This window comes from Lepidochelys olivacea, assembly GCF_965140295.1.
Source record: "Lepidochelys olivacea isolate rLepOli2 genome assembly, chromosome: 4".
Lineage (NCBI taxonomy): Eukaryota > Metazoa > Chordata > Testudines > Cheloniidae > Lepidochelys > Lepidochelys olivacea.
Window position 1 is genome coordinate 94803805 of NC_140414.1, and position 21009 is coordinate 94824813.

A 21009-nucleotide genomic window follows, 5' to 3' on the forward strand; every position below is an offset into this window, starting at 1 on the left:
TGTGAGGTATACAAGCTTGATCAAAGTGCTAATATTTGTTTTAAACTAGGCTAGCTTGACTCAATTGCAGCTTTTGACAACAGGCAGATGGCTGCATTCAGCTTGTTGCTGCCTCTCTTTCCTTGTTTCATCTGTGCTTTGCTCAATATTTTTTCCGTGACGCACGTGAACTTATATCAGTTATCAGAGCTACATGCAAAAGTTTCTACACGAGGAGTAAATATCTTTCTGGCATTTGAAATGGTAAGACATGCAATTTATCTTGGAGGAGCTGGTTGCCTGCATCTTAGTGAGCTGACTCTGAGACAGCTGGCTGCTTTGAAATGAGTAAATTTTGGGAATAAGGTTCTTTTTGATTGTCCATCTCTCTTGTTTCTTTCAGATCTCCTTTTTCCCATTGACATCACTTTAGTCAAGCGAGAGCATGACTTTCTGGACAGAGATGCCATTGAGGCCTTATGCAGGTAAGTGAAATATATTGTTTTGCAAGAAAGCACTTTATGTGGGATAAGAATAACCTCAACTGAATCATTTACTAATTAATAATCTCTTTGAGGACTTTTGTTATCCAGTAGCCATGACCAGAATATCTTAATTTAAAAAAGTCATATAAATATGTTTGGGTTTTTTATTTTAAAGAAAAGTGCTAAAAAGCAACTAGTGGCCATCTTCATGATAAATATTTCCCTGTCTTTTTAATTCCTTGTTTGATTTGACTACCTCTTCTTGAATTATTAAGCCACAGCAGAATCAGAACTATGCTGGCTAAAACTGTGTTTAAACAGGGTTGTTGCTAACATCGCTGTATCATGGTGTCCATCCCAAATGTGAACAGGGATGATTTTCTGAGAACTGTGCTACTGCTAATCACAGACAGATTGCTAATCCCTTACTCACATTGGTGAGCAGTTACTTACACAAGTAGTCCTACTAAACTCGGCTTGACCACTCATGCAAGTAACTGATCACCAGAATGAGTAAGGCATTAGCAATTCTGCCTTAAGTATTCTAGACTACAAAGCCAACCACCCTGTTACAACGTCTTAGTCTGACACAGTTAAAAACCAATTTGTGGTGTTTAGTTGTTGCTTGCAATTACTAGAATTGGGAGCACTGGCTGTTCGGAGTCTGAAAGAACAGGAAGGAGGGGGGAGGAGTTGAAGAGGCTGAGGGAGAGCTACTGAGGGTGCAGCAGCAGCTTGGAAAAGAGGTTTCCACTTTAAAAAAAATAAAGTCCTGTTGAAGTTTGTTAGTACTTTGCCTGGCTACTACAACACAATTCCATTCTCCAGTGTAAGATTTCACTTTCTTGCATTGGGGTAGCGCCCGATCACTCATCTTTCATATCTGCCTCGAGCTAAATAAAAGTAAGTCTGGTAATTTTTTCTACTCCTGCCTTTCACTACTGCAGCTTTCCAGCATTCTAGTCAAATGAACACTGTAGGCCAATACGTGCATATGTCATCAGCTTCTACAGAGTTAAAACCAAGTCCTGAAGAGAACTTTGTAACTTTGGTGCAATTCTATGCTGTCCTTCCAGCACAGGGGAGAGAAAAAGGCACCAGCTAGAATAGAAAGTACTTCAGAAATATCTAAAATGATTTAAGCTGAGACACAGAAAAGGAAAATTAAGTTCATTTCACATTCATTGAGGATGTCATGAAAATGAAAAGTTCACACACAGTATGCAATATACTGCATTTCAAATGCTCATTTATATGCTCTGTAACCCGTCAGGCCATTTAACAGAAAGCACAGTGATGTGGTTTTTAAAAAAAAAAAAAAAATTCCCAGAAATATAGTCTTTCCTTGCCAGGAAAAAAAAATGTAGCCAAACCAATGTATTTTGAATTCAACACTCTCTTGCTTAAGTATTATCTTAACCTGGATTTTTTTTTATTTATTTATTTATGTGGGGGGCAGGAAAGCGTTTCTCTCTCTCACTGAATGAAAGTAAGACTATTTTCTGTATTAAGCTATGACATTCCCTGCTCATGTGATCCGTAAAGTTTTAGGTTCTGCTTTTGTAGCCTCCTACCTTAAGGATAAGTTACAAGTCTTCAGGAAATGGAATCTGACAAAACAGCCTTCTGATCACAAAACCAACTCAAGAAGACTTATTTTTTTTGCAAAAGTATCCACTGTTTTATATGGCTGTTTGTTGTAAAATAACTAATTTGCTTTAGTCTTCAAAATATAATATACAATATAATTTGCTTATTAGCCTAATGGGATTACTATATACAACAGTGAAACCAAGGACAGAGTTTTTGAAGGCTATAACATGGTTTTGAAGCCATTGTGATTGATCTGGCAGTATTGTACAAATGAAGAATGTTTTTGATTTAAGTTTAAAATTTTGGGGGACATATTCAGACTCTACTAACCATGAAATAAAACCAAATAACTCCATGGAACAACTCTGAAATCAGAATTTGGCTACATATCCTTTATAAATATTGCCCCATATTAATAGGTTATCAAATTCTGTATTCCTTTAGGGTTCCATCATACACTCTTGGTTAAATTTTGTTAAGTCAATTAAATATCTTTGGCTAGACTACCTCTAGCTAATGTGGTTTGGAATTAATGTGCTATATTTCTTCATGCTTTTTGCATTTATTTTGACTGATGTTAAAGACACTTTGTAAACATTATAATTAATTTAGGAAAGGGCTTACAGCTGTTGTCACAGAGCTATAAATCTGTCACTAGATCTTGGCTGAAAATCTTGGTAATTGGGAATTCTCTTGCATTTTTAGCACAATGTTCAGTTAACACCCAAATGCAATTGACAGTAACAAAGTAATGGAAGGTGTGCGTGTGTGAGACTTCCTGTGCCCTGGGCTGAGAATATAACTCTCCATGTCAACTGATGTGCTACTAGCAATCCTTGTTATCTTCTTATGCTTATTGCACATTTTACAGAGAAATTAAATCAGAACATACATTTTGAAAACACGTACAGTAGAAGTGATCAGAATTATACGTCATTTAATGCAGCATTTCAAATAACTCTCTTACCCAAAGAACAGGGACACGCAATTTATAATGTGAGCAGGGAAAACCACCAGCAAAACTTTAATCACAGACTGATTGTATAAATATTATTCCCTATTGAAAACTATAACATGAAGAGAAGTCAAGGAGTGTAGTGCTAAATGTTTGCTGGAAAACTTTTGGTAAACACTTCACTCTGAAATATATAATACTTGCCTTACTTCAAAGGGAGGCATTATTATTTGTATACACTAAAGATTAGTGATTGAGTCAGCAGTGTGCCCTTGTTGCCAAGAAGGCCAATGGCATTTTGGGATGTATAAGTAGGGGCATAGCGAGCAGATGGAGGGACGTGATCGTTCCCCTCTATTCAACATTGGTGAGGCCTCATCTGGAGTACTGTGTCCAGTTTTGGGCCCCACACTACAAGAAGGATGTGGATAAATTGGAGAGAGTCCAGCGAAGGGCAACAAGAATGATTAGGGGTCTAGAACACATGAGTTATGAGGAGAGGCTGAGGGAGCTGGGATTGTTTAGCCTGCAGAAGAGAAGAATGAGGGGGGATTTGATAGCTGCTTTCAACTACCTGAAAGGGGGTTCCAAAGAGGATGGCTCTAGACTGTTCTCAATGGTAGCAGATGACAGAACGAGGAGTAATGGTCTCAAGTTGCAGTGGGGGAGGTTTAGATTGGATATTAGGAAAAACTTTTTCACTAAGAGGGTGGTGAAACACTGGAATGCGTTACCTAGGGAGGTGGTAGAATCTCCTTCCTTAGAGGTTTTTAAGGTCAGGCTTGACAAAGCCCTGGCTGGGATGATTTAACTGGGAATTGGTCCTGCTCTGAGCAGGGGGTTGGACTAGATGACCTTCTGGGGTCCCTTCCAACCCTGATATTCTATGATTCTATGATTTACAGCTGGGTATGAAGAAAAGGCCCCGCCCCCATATAGTTTACAATCTAAGGGCCCCATCCTGCACAAATTTAGTGGGATCTGCAGGTGCTAAGCACCTCTGAAAATCAGGCCATTGAATTAGTTGCCTAAACAGGGGCTTACGTCCCCAGTGTTAAGTCAAGCATCCAAGTTTTTAAAAACTATCTCTTTAAGTTGTGCCCAATATTGACATTTTAGCAGGAATGGGTCCAAACCAAATCCCCGGATCCAAACACTTCCAAATTTAAGGGAGGCCCAGTTTCAGATCCCAATTTTATCATTTGGACAGATCTCTAATCTGTATATACTGCTCAAACCTGAACGTTAGTGTTTTTTAGTGGCAAGGTTGAATGTTGTTCCTGTGTTACTAGCTTCCCTGAACAATATAAACTACCAGATAAAATCAAGATTATAGAGATAGCATACAGTGCTCATGATACTTAATAGCAACACAGTGGAAATAATTAGAAAACAGTCTGTTACTGATCATGAAACATATGGTTAGCAGATAACATCAGGGATTATATCCTAATCTGCCAGGGATGCTTCAGGTGGTTACTGTCTGCAAAGCCCTGTTTGTTTGTTTCTTAAGAAGCTCTGTAGAGTAGTGACTAGGAATTTATCTTCAAAGGGCTACTGGGCATACAATGTGTGTATGAAACAAGGTCCTGAAACATGCTCGTCCTAAAGGATGTTGCTACCGAAGTACAAATTTTGTAGCAGACTCTTCTGGAAATCCTGTCTTATCTGTGTCTCATTTTGGGGGTTTCTAAAGCGCCACCACCGTAGTGGCTACACACAGGCATAGCTGCATAAGAGAGATTGGAACATACTTACACCCTGGGGCTCCCAGACTTTTGAGCCAACTAAGATTATTGTAGCAGACCAACATGACTAGTGCTTGCAGCTCCTTTGAGCTTTGAGTTTGGAGTCTACCCAACCACCATTGCAGGTTAGAGTACGCACAAATGAATGGGAAGCAGGCAGGCAGTGAAGGCACATGATGACCCAGCATAGAGACTCATCGAGGTATGGTGGAAAAGATTAAATCCCAATCACAAAAATCTGAAGTACCAGGATTTAAGAATACTGTATTAATGACTGGGAACCACTACTTTAACACAGAGTAGTGGGCCAAATTTTGCCCTCAGTTACACTATTCATAAACATCACTGAGGGCAGAATTTGGCCCAGCAGCAATTTATTAAACCTTATGGCTGAGTGTGCCTAAAGGATTTAAATGCTCAATATCCAAGAAGTATTTTTGTAGGCTGGGGGGTTGGACAACTAAAGGCCAAGAGGGAGAAAAGAGAGACCGATTGGATGAGGATCTAGAAGGGGGAAAACTGGGTCTGGCTAGGAAGATTGAGGACAAGAAGCCAGGAGGGATTGGGAATGGTTGAGTAAGGAGATTGGGATGGGGGCGAGGGGAGAAGATTGTGAGGGGAGGGGCACGTTGTAAGTGATGAGGCAGAAGAGGTCTATACAGGGGAGAACAGTCGGAAGAGTCTGTGCTCACTAGAGAACATTTCCCTCTAGAGCTTGGAACGGAACCCATTATTTCCGAGTCTCCCCACACCTCTGCTGTCATCAGATACCTGTGAAACCCACTGGCAATGTGTTTCAATGCTCTAATGCTAAGTACTCTGAAAAAAACAGGTCCTAAGTATCTCAAATTTGGTCCCCCCAAATTAGTGGACACTTTTTTTTTAACCTTAATCTTGTTGTGCCTCAGTTCCCCATCTGTAAAGGGGAAGAATACCACCCCCTCGGTTTATAGGGGTGTTGTGAAAATAAATATTAAACGTTTTAGACAGATTCGGATGCTATAAAAAGAAAAGGAATACTTGTGGCACCTTAGAGACTAAAAAATTTATTTGAGCATAAGCTTTTGTGAGCTACAGCTCATTTCATCGGATGTATGCAGTGGAAAATACAGTGGGGAGAATTTATATACACAGAAAACGTGAAACAATGGGTGTTACCTTACACACTGTAAGAGTGATCAGGTAAGGTGAGCTATTACTAGCAGGTGAGAGAGGAGGATGGGGGTGGGGGGAACCTTTTGTAGTGATAATCAAGGTGGGCCATTTCCAGCAGTTGACAAGAACCTGTGAGGAACAGTGAGGGGGGGGAGGAGAATAAACATGGGGAAATAGTTTTACTTTGTGTAATGACACATCCACTCCCAGTCTTTATTCAAGCTTAATGTAATGGTGTCCAGTTTGCAAATTAATTCCAATTCAGCAGTCTCTCATTGGAGTCTGTTTTTGAAGTTTGTTTGGGTTTTTTTGGGTTGAAGTATTGCCACTTTTAGGTCTGTAATCAAGTGACCAGAGAGACTGAAGTGTTCTCCGACTGGTTTTTGAATGTTATAATTCTTGACGTCTGATTTGTGTCCATTTATTCTTTTACGTAGAGACTGTCCAGTTTGGCCACTGTACATGGCAAAGGGGCATTGCTGGCACATGGTGGCATATATCACATTGGTAGATGTGCAGGCGAACGAGCCTCTGATAGTATGGCTGATGTGATTAGGCCCTGTGATGGTGTCCCCTGAAGAGATATGTGGACACAGTTGGCAACGGGCTTTGTTGCAAGGATAGGTTCCTGGGTTAGTGTTTTTGTTGTGTGGTTGCTGGTGAGTATTTGCTTCAGGTTGGGGGGCTGTCTGGAAGCAAGGACTGGCCTGTCTCCCAAGATCTGTGAGAGTGATGCGTCCTCCTTCAGGATAGGTTGTAGATCCTTGATGATGAGCTGGAGAGGTTTTAGTTGGAGGTTGAAAGTGATGGCTAGTGGCGTTCTGTTGTTTTCTTTGTTGGGCCTGTCCTGTAGTAGGTAACTTCTGGCTCTGTCAATCTGTTTCTTCACTTCAGCAGGTGGGTATTGTAGTTGTAAGAATGCTTGATAGAGATCTTGTAGGTGTTTGTCTCTGTCTGAGGCGTTGGAGCAAATGCGCTTGTATTGTAGAGCTTGGCTGTAGACAATGGATCGTGTGGTGTGGTCTGGATGAAAGCTGGAGGCATGCAGGTAAATATAGCAGTCAGTAGGTTTCCGGTATAGGGTGGTGTTTATGTGACCATTGCTTATTAGCACCGTAGTGTCCAGGAAGTGGATCTCTTGTGTGGACTGGTCCAGGCTGAGGTTGATGGTGGGATGGAATTGTTGAAATCATGGTGGAATTCCTCAAAGGCTGCTTTTCCATGGGTCCAGATGATGAAGATGTCATCAATGTAGCACAAGTAGAGTCATTAGGGGACGAGAGCTGAGGAAGCGTTGTTCTAAGTCAGCCATAGAAAATGTTGGCATACTGTGGGGCCATGCGGGTACCCATGGCAGTGCCGCTGATTTGAAGATATACATTGTCCCCAAATGTGAAATAGTTATGGGTGAGGACAAAGTCACAAAGTTCAGCTACCAGGTTTGCTGTGACATTATCGGGGATACTGTTCCTGACGGCTTGTAGTCCATCGTTGTGTGGAATGTTGGTGTAGAGGGCTTCTACATCCATAGTGGCTAGGATGATGTTTTCAGGAAGATCACTGATGGATTGTAGTTTCCTCAGGAAGTCAGTGTTGTCTCGAAGATAGCTAGGAGTGCTGGTAGCGTAGGGCCTGAGGAGGGAGTCTACATAGCCAGACAATCCTGCTGTCAGGGTGCCAATGCCTGAGATGATGGGGTGCCCAGGATTTCCAGGTTTATGGATCTTGGGTAGCAGATAAAATACCCCTGGTTGGGATTCCAGGGGTGTGTCTGTGCGGATTTCTTCTTATGCTTTTTCAGGGAGTTTCCTGAGCAGATGCTATAGTTTCTTTTGGTAACCCTCAGTGGGATCAGAAGGTAATGGCTTGTAGAATGTGGTGCTGGAGAGCTGCCGAGCAGCCTCTTGTTCGTGTTCTGACCTATTCGAGATGATGACAGCACCTCCTTTGGCATCCTTCTTGATTATGATGTCAGAGTTGTGTCTGAGGCTGTGGATTGTATTGTGTTCTGCACAGCTGAGGTTGTGGGGCAAGTGATGCTGCTTTTCCACAATTTCAGCCCATGCACGTCGGCGGAAGCACTCTATATGTAGAAGTCCAGTCTGTTGTTTCGACCTTCAGGAGGAGTCGACCCAGAATCCTTCTTTTTGTAGTGTTGGTAGGAAGGTCTGTGTGGGTTAGTATGCTGTTCAGAGGTGTGTTGGAAATATTCCTTGAGTCAGAGACGTCGAAAATAGGATTCTAGTCCACCGCAGAACTGTATCACGTTCGTAGGGATGGAGGGGCAGAAGGAGAGGCCCCGAGATAGGACAAATTCTTCTGCTGGGCTAAGAGTATAGCTGGATAGATTAACAATATTGCTGGGTGGGTTAAGGGAACCACTATTGTGGCCCCTTGTGGCATGTAGTAGTTTAGATAGTTTAGTGTCCTTTTTCTTTTGTAGAGAAGCAAAGTGTGTGTTGTAAATGGCTTGTCTAGTTTTTGTAAAGTCCAGCCATGAGGAAGTTTGTGTGGAGGGTTGGTTTTTTATGAGAGTATCCAGTTTTGAGAGCTCATTCTTAATCTTTCCCTGTTTGCTGTACAGGATGTAAATCAGGTGGTTCCACAGTTTCTTTGAGAGTGTGTGGCACAATCTGTCAGCATAATCTGTGTGGTATGTAGATTGTAATGGATTTTTTACCTTCAGTCCTTTTGGTACGATGTCCATCTGTTTGCATTTGGAAAGGAAGATGATGTCTGTCTGTATCTGTACGAGTTTTTTCATGAAGTTGATGGATTTCCACTCCATATGGCTAAATTCAGTGCCTTGCATAATGACCGGTTTCAGAGTAGCAGCCGTGTTAGTCTGTATTCACAAAAAGAAAAGGAGTACTTGTGGCACCTTAGAGACTAACCAATTTATTTGAGCATAAGCTTTCGTGAGCTACAGCTCACTTCATCGGATGCATGCAGTGGAAAATACAGTGGGGAGATTTTATATACACAGAGAACATGAAACAATGGGTGTTACCATACACACTGTAACGAGAGTGTATATAAAATCCATGTATATAAAATCTCCCCACTGTATTTTCCACTGCATGCATCCGATGAAGTAAGCTGTAGCTCACAAAAGCTTATGCTCAGATAAATGTGTTAGTCTCTAAGGTGCCACAAGTACTCCTTTTCTTTTTGCGGATACAGACTAACACGGCTGCTACTCTGAAACCTGTCAGATGCTATAGTAATGAGAGCCATAGAAAAGTCCATGAGGAAATTAATAAGAACACAAGAACGGCCATACTGGGTCAGACCAAAGGTCTATCTAGCCCAGTATCCTGTCTTCTGACAGTGGCCAATGCCAGGTACCCCAGAGGGAATGAACAGAACAGGTAATCAAGTGATCCATCCCATCGCCCATTCCCAGCTTCTGGCAAATAATTCTGAATAGTGTGCAGGAAATAAGACCTAAGGCCACACACTGAATAATGAGGACAAAACAAAATACTGACTAGCTGCTCATTAATTGAGCACCATCATTCTTATGCACTGAATGAGACAGGGGTCCTATGGAAAAATAGTATGTGATCATATAATGCATATACATATGGGGGCTGAATTAAGGTTGCAAAGGCAACATTAATCCCAGCATTTCATACCGTTGAGTGTTTGGTTTTTGTAACCTGAATATGGGTGGGTGGGTGGGTGTGTGCGTGTGTATTTATATATAATATTCATTCAGTGGAACTACTTATAGAGTAAGGCACCACTATGCAACATGATTAAAGGTTTCAGTGTCTCGCCCTGTATAAACAAGCTGGAGGTGTGATTATGGGACTGTTAAATGAAACACACAGATCTGAGACATCTCTGTAGAGCATTTAGATTTTCAAAAGGAAACTGTTTTTATAATGAAAACATGTCAGATCTGAAACGGAATCTTTACATGCCTGGTTGTTCCTGTAACTGATCTCATTCATAAAGGGATGATCTTAACTTGCTTTCATATTTGTGTTTGTGAGGGGTTGGAGGTTTTGTTGTTTTTTAAAAGGATCTCTGTAGAAATAGTCTCTACGCTTATCTCATTCAGCTGTTCAAGGGTTGTATTTTAAATGAGGGGGAGGGCAGGCTACAATATAATCTTTGTGAAATCAAAGAGTCACTTATCAGGCAGGCCCTAAATATGTTTTTCCCCTGACAGATCAAAGTGGTCAGGCTAGTTAAATGCAACAGTCTGGAAATAGATAAAACCTGATATGGGGACTCAGTGGCAGCTTCTTTGCTGTATGAGGCAAATGCTTCAATACTGTAAAATTCACAGATTGTTACATGAAACAGAACTGAAGGCCAAGTTTAGTATGCTTTGGATTGAGGCCCAGGAGTTCCAAATTATAAATCTAAAGTTAAAGAAAAGCCAAATAGTGTTTACTCCTCTGGAAGATATACCGTGACCTGTGTTTTGAGTAATTAACATTTTATTCACAGTAGGGCAGGTATGCTTTTAAAAAAGCTAGTTTAGTTTGGTTTTTTGCAACTAAACACTTGGGAATTCATATTTTGAAGAAAGGTTTTAATTTTTCTTCAAAATTAAATTAACAATTGCTGTTATGCAATCCAAAAAGGAGGGTTAGTCACAATCACATAGCTGAGCCCTGTTGTAAAAGTTATTTGTGAACAACTCCATTACATTTTTTGTTTTTCTTTCATGTTGATAGTTTAAAAACTACACTGAATATATAACATTAGCACAATGCAGGTTATCCAAAAAAGAGAATCAACATATCTCATCAATGTTTTGCAAGAGAAAAATGTCCCCTATAACATTCTGAGAGGAGATCAGCGAGAGAGTGTGAAGGAGGAATTAAAAATAAATTTTGAATACACTCTTCAGACAAAATTGTTCTGAATCTTACTCTAAGGCAGAAACACTTTCATGTGAGTAGGGCCCTCCTCAGGGTCTGTTGTATTTAGTCTCCGACTCAATATCTATTTGGTAAGGCCTCACACACCAGAATGTCAGCTTTCCTCTGATACTTGTCTAAAGACCAGTGAGCCTTATTCTGCTCTCCATTACACAATCAGGAGTAACTGCATGGAAGCCAATGAAGTTATACAAGTGTCAAGCTGGTATCAGTGGAATCAGACTCCACAAGTTTCATGACAGAATTATTACTCTGAAGACAACATGGAGTGATGTTTTGGAATGGTGGTGTGCACTGTAATCTTTGTCACTTGGAGACAGGACAGTCTATTGCAAGGAGACACAGGACTGAGAGTCAAGACCTGGGTTCTACTCCCAGTTTCCCATTTGTAAATGGGAATAATCCCACTCCTTTGTTTTGTAGGGGTGTTGTGAAAATAAATAGCAATGTTTGAGAGACACTCTCTCATGCTACAATGATGAGAGCCATAGGAAAGCACACACGGAAATTAATAATTCTGTCTTCAGAGCAGGGGCTGACTAGTGCACTGGAAACAGGGCCTAGGACCACCCATTGAACAATGAGGAGACTGTCCTGCCCCCTACTTGCTGTGTGACCTTAGTTTTGAGCAAGGCTCTGTACCTTTGTTTCATCTTTATCATGTAACTGGATCCTCCATTTCCTAAGGGCCTGATCCTTCACAACTGAAACCAATAAAAGCTTTGCCATAAACATCAGTGAGTGCCGGGTCAAACCCTGTGTAAAAACCCTTGTCTGTGCAAAAGGTGGGCAGAAAGTGAAGGAGGTTGGTGGTTCATCCTCTAGGCATTACTAAGTTATTACATAAAATTAACAAGACTCAGTACTGATACGTAAAGGTATCTAGGATTTTCCTTTTAGTTTCTCTTTTTTTAAAAAAAAAAAGAGAAACTAGGGGTATATTAGCTTCTCCAAATTTAGCTTAAAAGACATCAACATTGTAAAATAAAGACCTACATTTTAAACTGGGAGTGTTTATATGCTTGATTCTGCTCTCAATGAACTCAGTGCCCTAATTTATCAGAGGACTAAGAAAGGTCAGATTACTCTGCTTGGAACTGTATGCACGCAGGGCCTGATTCAACACTACTGAATTTAATGGAAAGACCTCCATTGACTTCAATGGGCACTGGATCAGCAGCCAGCCAGAGAAGATTATACAAAAAGATGCATGTAATGCCTTAAAGTATGAATTTAAAAGCGCATTTCATGGGGAGCCTGGTTAATTATAGCTGCTGTACTCTTACCCAGCAATGAATTTTGTTTGTTTTTATTTTGAGAGCCACAGTCTTAGATATGAAAGAAACTGTACAGACTTGGAAGGAAGAACAAGGTCTATGATTTTCTTTTTCTTCTTTTTTTTTTTTTAACAGATTAGTAGAGTTGTCCTGGGGCTGTCTTGAAAGTAATTTATGTTACACCACAGAGGAACAAAATAGGCACCTGATGTGTGGAAAATTAGTTTTCCTCTTTGAGGTTTCAACTAGAAGGGTAAAAAATTAAAGCAACAGCAGGCTGCATTACACCCACAGTTGCAGAGAAGCACTTTCTTTGTACCTTATTCTATGTATGTTGGGATAATTTGCTTCAGGATTATATGTAAAAAGATATTTGATATTAAGCAATAATTATTAGTAATTCATTAATTTAAAGGCACTTTCAAACTTGGTCTGTCTCTATGCTCTTTGGACTGTTCAGTTATTCACTTCCTTCTCTTTGACTAGACCCAGGGAAACTAGTAAATGTTCCTCTACCCCTACTCTTCTCACCCAGAATTCAGATGAAGTAATGTGTTAATAATTAAGCATAATTGCTAATTGAGGCTCCCCTTGTGGCTCTTTGTATGCAAAGGAGTTTGGAGATAGCCTTCACAAAGGCATTTTAATTGAAATAGCCAGCGTCACAAAAGTCATAGGCCTGCTGTTGTTAACTTGGTGTGTTTTGTTTTGTTCCACAGGCGCTTAAATACTTTAAACAAATGTGCAGTGATGAAGCTAGAAATTAGTCCACATAGAAAAAGGGTAAGATGTGTTTTGTTTTTGTTTTGTTTTTTAACATCCTACGTTACAGAACCATTAAAAAAAAAAAAAGCTGAACATGATCTCGTAGTTCATCTAATTTAGCTGCAGCGCAAGATTGTTCCTGGGCCAAATCTGGCATCCTTACACAGGTAAAACACTCTTTACTCTTCATTGTGATCTTTTGATTAAGGACTTCAGGATTTGGCCCTGTAAGCGAATACACTCATTGATTCAGCTAAATCTTTTACGGACTCTGAGACACGGATGTGGCGCACTCTCAACTACTGTGACCTGTCAGTACACTTATGTCAACTATTCACACTCTCGTGTTCATCTGTGATGATGACTCAGCCCATATGGTGCTGACTAATCAGCATGGACCAGAGTCCATCATCTCAGCTAACTTGAGCTGACTCTTCAGAACCCAGTTAGAACACCAAAATGCTTTTTCATGTAGGCAGGCTCAGAGGGAGCGGAGGATTCCCAACCTTTCCCAAAAGATGCTCAGCTTGCAGAGTTGGACCCATTACTCAGGGGCTTTTTAATCACTGTTTAAAATACTAATCTAAACTAAGGCAAAATCTCTGAAGAATACTGTTAAATAAGCTTGAAGCACATTGGTAAGGAAATCAGCATGGTTTGTAGAGTTTCTCTGCTGTTCGCTCAGGACAATCTCATTAGTCAGTGAGTCTTAAACTAAGACCACTACCATTCAAGATGAGCAATGATAGAATTTCTAGTTTGGATTTGGTATGATAGTATTTATGAAAAGTTTAGTTGTGCTTATTGATTTTTAATAGTAAGATATAAATAAAGGAATTGGCATTATAAAACATTATACCCTGGAGTAAGTCCTTGATTGATGGGCAAAGGCATTGTGAAAGGTTTTTTGGAGATGTGGGGAGGAACTTCTCTTCAGTTCAGTTGAACAGCTGGATAGCAGTCTGAAAGCATGTCTGCCTGCTAAAGGTCAACAGTAGTCACGACTGTCCACTGGAAGTGAATAGCTGCAGATGAAGATGACTAAACTTATGCAATACAATGCTGCCATTCTCATGACAAGAATGCTTGCAAATAATCTTAAGGGTGTTTACCAAGATCAGTCTCCTTTCTCCCTGCCCCCCACCCCCCATCCATTTGTGGTATGTAGCAAAGAAGGTTCTGAAAGATAACATTTTGTGATAGCATACACATAAGAAATGTATAATGAAGTTTTCTGACTTCCAGAAGATTTCTGTTTCCTGAAATCAGGTCTCTTTCTTGTTTCTGAGCCTCATTAACAACGGAGTGATCAAGATTTGTGTTAAAAATGGGCCTAATTTTCTACAAAGTCTGGATCTTATGTTTTGGTTTGGACCTATTTCTGGTTTTGACTCAAGCATCAGTAGAGTAATATACAAATATAGGGCCAAATTCCACTTTTGTTGACTTAACGAAGACCAGGATTTGGCTCTTAAAGCCTTGTTTACAAGAGGAAAATTACCTGTTGCTGACAGTGTCAGCAATGGGTGCATCTGAATGAATACTGTTTTCTTGGACTTCCCTTGTAGTCAAATCATGTTCAATGCCAATTGAGTGGCACCCATTGTCAGGCATAGGTAATTTTCCTGTTGTAGGCAAACTTCCCAGTTTAATTAACAAGGCAAACTTCTCCATTGTTTCCTCACTCAGGAATGGAATCTTAAGTTTCAGCATCCGGACCACAGAGTGCAGTGTGTCCTCTATGTGCTGTACATACGTATATCTGTAATGGCTTCTGTGGGGTTTTTGGTTTTGTTATGGTGGTGTTGGTTTTTTTGTTTGGTACTTTGTCTTCTTAAGGAAAACAGTTTAAACAAACTGGAACTTTGGCACATATTAACTATGTAGAAAACTAACTTGGCAAGTTTACGTTTTGTTCTTTGTTTAGCACCAAAGATGTATCCTGTATTGCTATGGTGTGTTAAAATAGTACTCTTTTTAGTTCTGGTCTTCCAACTTGTGTGTCATATGATCTTCTCCATGTAGATGGAAAAGTGTGGTGGTCATACAAGATCATTCTCTTGCAGTAAAAGATTGAGGCTTAAGCGGCAATGCTGAAACATACCCTCAGGCTCTGCCCATACATCAAATATAATCAGTGGAGAGGTTACTGACAATTTACTTGTGTTACACACTGTTGCTGGCTTTTACTGCTCAGTATCTATGAAGTAATGTTTAAAATTGCCTGGAGCTAATCTGAAGTAGAAACTTCACAGGACAATCTTAGTGTCAGCTGCTGGGTTATGGGGGAGGAAAGGACCAGGTAAGAGCCTGGAGGCATTAAACTGTAGCAGTGTAATAGGTTCTCTTGCTATCTCATTAGTCACAGTTATAAGACCATTTAAGCTTCAAGGATGTGTAAGAAGTTAAGCTACTACAATTGAGAATGTCTGAGAAGCATCTCTTAATTGCAAAGGAATATAAACAAAGCCACGCTCAACAGAGTAACATTGGAGAGAGACCAGAGTGAGACCTGCCCCTCACTGACTCTGGTTTAAAATTTTATGTATGCCAGGAATTTCCACTGATCTCAAGGGTATCCACTGTGACCAATTAATTAAAGGCCTAGAGATACTGGGGTTTGTTGAAAAGAGCAATTTAAGGCAGATTATATTATTTGGTCTGTTTGCTTTATGTCTGCAAGACAGCTTTGAAATGAACTTCAAACATATATTTCATCTATTTTAAAAAAAAAATAAGTCTTAAGATATATTGCATATTATGTGTTATCATGACCTATGATTGGCTTCAAAGGCCCAGTCTTGCTCTAATTGAAGCCCATGGCTGTCTTGATATTAACTCAAATGATAGCAAGATCACACACTTAAGTATACTTACTGAAAGGACTTTGCCATCATCACTACCAGTTTGCCATTATACCTTATGGATGCTCTCTTTGCTCGCAGAGTGAAGATTCCGATGAAGATGAGCCTTGTGCAATAAGTGGTAAATGGACTTTTCAAAGGGACAGCAAGAGGTGGTCTAGGCTTGAGGAGTTTGACGTCTTCCCTCCAAAACAGGATTTGAATCCCTCATCCCCAGAAGCTCCTCTCCTGACGAACGCAGTTAGCCACGAAAGCGTGCTGACAGACCTCAGTGAGCGTCAGGAGGTAGCTTCCATTCACAGCACCAGCAGCACCAGTAGCCACCAAGTCACCCCCCAGAGTGAGGCAACCACCACCAGAACAAACTCAGTCATTAGCGTTTGCTCATCAGGCAACTTCATAACAAACGATGACTCCTTCAGCAGCCTGCCCTCGCCTAAGGAGCTGTCTAGCTTCAGCTTCAACATGAAAGCTAATGAAAAGAATGCGAGGTCTAAAACGAAGAGCCTGTTAAAGAGAATGGAGAGCCTGAAAATCAAGAGCTCTCACCATGGCAAAAATAAAGCCCCTTCCAAACTGGGTCTTATTATCAGTGGGCCCATCCTGAAAGAGGGCCTGGATGAGGACAAGCTAAAACAATTTAACTGTGTGGAAATTTCTACTCTCAATGGCAATCATATTAACGTCCCCATGGTACGAAAAAGGAGCGTCTCCAATTCCACCCAGACCAGCAGTAGTGGCAGTCAGTCTGAGACAAGCAGCGCTGTCAGCACACCCAGCCCCGTCACAAGAACACGCAGCCTCAGTGCATATAATAAAAGGGTGGGAATGTACCTCGAAGGCTTCGACCCCTTCAACCAATCAACCTTCAGTGATGTCATGGAGCAGAACTTTAAGAACAGGGGAAGTTTTGCAGAAGACACTGTGTTTTTTATCCCTGAAGACCACAAGCCAGGCACCTTTCCCAAAGCGCTCTCCAATGGTAACTTCTCCCCATCAGAGAGCAACTCTTCAGTGAACTGGAGAACTGGAAGCTTTCATGGACATGGACATCTCTCCCTCAGGAGGGAGAACAGTGCAGAAAGCTCCAAGGAACTGAGCACTGGGAAAAGGCGCAACTCCTCTAGCTCAGTGGGCAGCCGCCTTAGCATTTATGACAATGTACCAGGTTCAATTCTGTATTCCAGTACAGGTGACCTGGCAGACCTTGAGAATGAAGACATCTTTCCAGAGCTGGATGATATCCTGTACCATGTAAAAGGGATGCAGAGAATAGTGAACCAGTGGTCAGAGAAGTTTTCAGATGAAGGGGACTCCGATTCAGCACTAGATTCTGTTTCCCCATGCCCTTCCTCTCCAAAGCAGATTCACCTTGATGTAGATAATGATCGAACAACCCCCAGTGACCTTGACAGTACAGGAAATTCCTTGACTGAGACTGAAGAGCCCTCAGGAATGCAGGACAGAAGAGACTCTGGGGTGGGTGCATCACTGACACGGTCCAACAGGTCAGTAACAGGCTTCTTCCACTAGACCAGGGGTGGGCAAACTTTTTGGCCCAAGGGCTACATCTGCGTGGAGAAGTTATATGCAGGGTCATGCTGGGCTGGGGCACAGGGTTGGGATGCAGGAGGGAGTCCGGGGTGTGGGAGAAGGTGTGGTGTGCAGGAAGGGGCTCAGGGCAAGGAGTTAGGGTGCAGAGTGCAGGAGGGGGCTCAGGGCAGGGGCTTGGGGTGCAGCAAAGAGTTAGGGGGCTTAGGGAAGGGGATTGGGGTGCTGGGTACAGGAGAGGTTTGGGGTGTGGGCTCCGGCCCGGCGCCACTTACCTCCTGGGAGTGGGGTGGGGCATGGTGCCAGCCACTTCCAGGAGCAGTGTGAGGCCAGGGCAGGCAGGGAGCTTGCCTTAGTCCCACTATGCCACAGGGCTGGCAATCCCACAGGCCAGATTAAAAGCCCTGATGGGCCAGATCCAGCGCTCCGGCCATAGTTTGCCCTCCCCTGCATTAGACCGAATTAAAGCCTTAGCACAGAAGTAACTGTGGTGGTTAAAGCAAATATGTGACTTTTACATATCAGTTTCAGAAATTAATGGTGAGGATAATATTTTTATAGCACCTTTAATCTGGAATGGTTTCCAACCAAGCCACTTTAAAAAAGTGTATTTGTTTATTCAAAATGTTGTGTTCACCACTGAAATGCAACTCTTTCTGCAGTGCAATGTCAGAGTCATCTTCACCAGCAACATTAAAATAGTTTTTTGAGTGTGGGTGAGGAAGAACTTGTCAAGCTGAAATTGGGGTGTGTGGGAAATGTAGAATGTAATTGCCAGAATTTTAAATAAGAGAGGATACTGGTGGTGGTATCCCTGCTCTTTCCAAAACAGCATCACAAAAGAGACCATGGCTATGTGGTCAAATCCTTCATTTTACAACTTGTTGGAAGTGCCATATTTTGAACATCATAGTGCCCCTTCGTACCATATTGTGCAAATTGCCATGATAGCACTAACTACATCGCAGTAATCAGCCCAGGTTGTGTGCTCCCACATTAATACCTGAAATTCTGCCTTATCTACTATATATATGGAGTTAAGAGTTTCTGATATGTAGTAGGTAAGGCAAAATTTCCAGATGTTGTCAGAAATGTCAATACGGAATGGAATGTTCTTCTAAATGGCACATTCTTAAATACACTCATTAGAACATATGCTCTCCACATCATTAGAGAGAATCCTTTCATTGTGGTTTCCACATGTACCTTCCAAAGACACTTCAATAAATTGCTTTTTATTTTCCCCTCCTTTCCTGCAGGCATAAACTGAGATGGCACAGCTTTCAGAGCTCCCACGGGCCCAGCTTGAGCTCTGTGTCATTACAGATTAATAGCCAGTCTGTGGCACAGATGAACCTATTGCAGAAATACTCTCTTTTGAAGTTAACTGCCCTCCTGGAGAAATACACACCTTCCAATAAGCATGGCTTCAGCTGGTAAGGACCATTCAAACCCTTGGGATTTGCCAGTAATGAATGAATACAGAAAACATGTCACTAATCCCCAACTATCTTCCCTGTTTGTTTACTTGCATCTAACATTCTGCCACCCTCCTAGGGGGCTCTAGCCTCAGAGGACAATACTAAACCCATTAACCCTTCACTTTGTTTTAATGTCATTGGGTGTCAGATGCTCATTAAGAGGGAGCCACAGAGAGTGGCTGCAATTAACGGGGAGGGACATGGGAGTGCATTTCAATACAGATGCTCATGAAACACAGACGAGCTGGCTGTGTTGGGAAAAGTCCAGCTAGCATTCACAGCACAAAGGAATAATCATGTATTAAAAGAATTTGCACTTAAGGAGACCTACTTCAGCACATCTTAAGGTACCAGAAAACTGTCTTCAAAGTCTTCTGCCTTTCTCCGTCATTGGTATTCTTCTTTATATCATTTATTTAATGCCAGGGCACTTCAGCTGAGTAAGTTTCCATCACTTTGAGTGTGTCACTATCTGACCACTAACCTTTTTTATGCTGAATACATTCTGTTTTAAACAAAAAACCCAAATCCAGTTAAGTTATTTATAAAAACAAAATAAAAAAATTCAGCAAGTTTGGAAAAAAACGCAGAGTTTTCCTGTAGCCGCTTCAGGTTTTCGTTACCCAGTCAATATTTTTTTGTCAGATTAGTGAAATAGAAAACCTGTTATTGCCATATCTGTATTGCATAGTCTGTGCAACCCTAAAGCAGCAAAAAGTACAATATTTTTTCCCCCCTTCGTTCTTATGGCCTCCTGCTTTCTCCAGGACTCTGATTATTTAACTCCAACATCAAAGTAGCTCCTGTTCAAAGGCTGTTATTATGTGAGCCATGCTAAATACAGAAGTTGTTTGTTCTGAAAGACAGAAATAAGTATTGACCGGTTATCCCTGCATGCTTCAGATTCTCGGTGGGGATCGTAATGTGTTCGTTCACATTCTGCTGGCGTGTTTTTTGACAAAGCAAGTATTATTCACACATATATCAATAGTGCCCCATGTTTAACTATAGTGTAATAAAGTTTGATTCTTTTTATTTTTTGTAGAACACGCTATCCCCCAAAAGCATAATACATTGTATAGTTAAGTCTCCCTGTTTTCTAACACTGTTGTGTCCTCTGAAGTTTTGTATCCTACATTAACTTTCTCTTTCATTAGCGAGATGATCTCAACACTTTCAGACGCTAAAGGATTTTTTTATTTGAGAAAACACTCTTGAGACTCCAAGAGTAAATAATTCTTTTGAGCTCTGGTACATTTTTCCTCTGAGTCAAAAGCAAATGGAAAGGCCTTTCATTGAAAATAGGGGCCTGGCAAGGAGGGGGGTCCCTCAAAGAGGTCATTTGAAGAACTGAAATTTTTAGCTGACAAACTCAAATGTATTACATCAGCTTCCTGCTGTTACACATACGGGTGGGCGGTCAGCCTGGCTTGAGAGCTTTATAGAATGAGTGGTTGACATACAAAAAGGTTATTGTTCACATGCCCATCTTTCTTGAGAGACCTAAAGAAGCTACATTATAAAGGGTTGTTGGCCACGGGATTTATTTTGACTCTACTATAGTTCATCCTGGTTCTTGTTCTACCCCATAGCATTTGTCGTACTGGAGTTGATAGACTAGCACCACCTATTAATGCTTGCAATCAACATATAGCCCCTTCCTAACATAGATATGCTCCATTTCTACCCCCGCCGTCCTCTCTGGAAAAGATTAAATGTTTTCAGTGCTACTGCTAAGGCTTTCACATAGAAAGACTTTAATAGAGTGAATACTATTTCACTTATTTTTTTAGCATGTTACAGCTACTGGAATCCAGAAGATGGTGGGTGGGTGGGTGTGGTTAGGAATGATGTGTATGCTGTGCTAACAGCTATGCTTTCTCCTTCTCATTCTCTCTGCTTAAATAGGGCTGTACCAAAGTTTATGAAAAGGATTAAGGTCCCAGATTATAAAGACCGAAATGTGTTTGGAGTTCCCCTGCCAATTAATGTCCAGCGTACAGGGCAGCCTCTCCCACAGAGCATTCAGCAAGCAATGCGGTACCTCCGCAGCCACTGTTTGGATCAGGTTAGTTTCACTTCACTGCCGTTCCACTACGCTGTCACCATCCCAGCACTTGATTGATTATTGTTCTTGAGCCAGATCTTCAAGCCCTTATTTCTTTTTTACTCTAGCCATATTCAAGCACAATTCCCGTTGAAGTCAGTGGATAGGACTGTAGGAATTGGCACCTCCTTGGTGGATTAATGTCTTC

General features: G+C 41.3%; 1 protein-coding gene across 4 annotated transcripts in view; it reads left to right on the plus strand.

Annotated features, from left to right (window-relative positions):
• Positions 1 to 21009, plus strand: part of DLC1 (DLC1 Rho GTPase activating protein) — a 349900-nt gene that overhangs the window by 317284 nt on the left and 11607 nt on the right. For all 4 annotated transcript variants that reach the window (XM_084627584.1, XM_084627585.1, XM_084627586.1 and 1 more), the window contains 5 exons: positions 383 to 464; positions 12813 to 12876; positions 15804 to 17230; positions 18533 to 18709; positions 20663 to 20822. In XM_084627584.1, the coding sequence (XP_084483710.1) occupies positions 383 to 464; positions 12813 to 12876; positions 15804 to 17230; positions 18533 to 18709; positions 20663 to 20822 (1910 nt within the window). The remainder of the gene's footprint in view (positions 1 to 382; positions 465 to 12812; positions 12877 to 15803; positions 17231 to 18532; positions 18710 to 20662; positions 20823 to 21009) is intronic.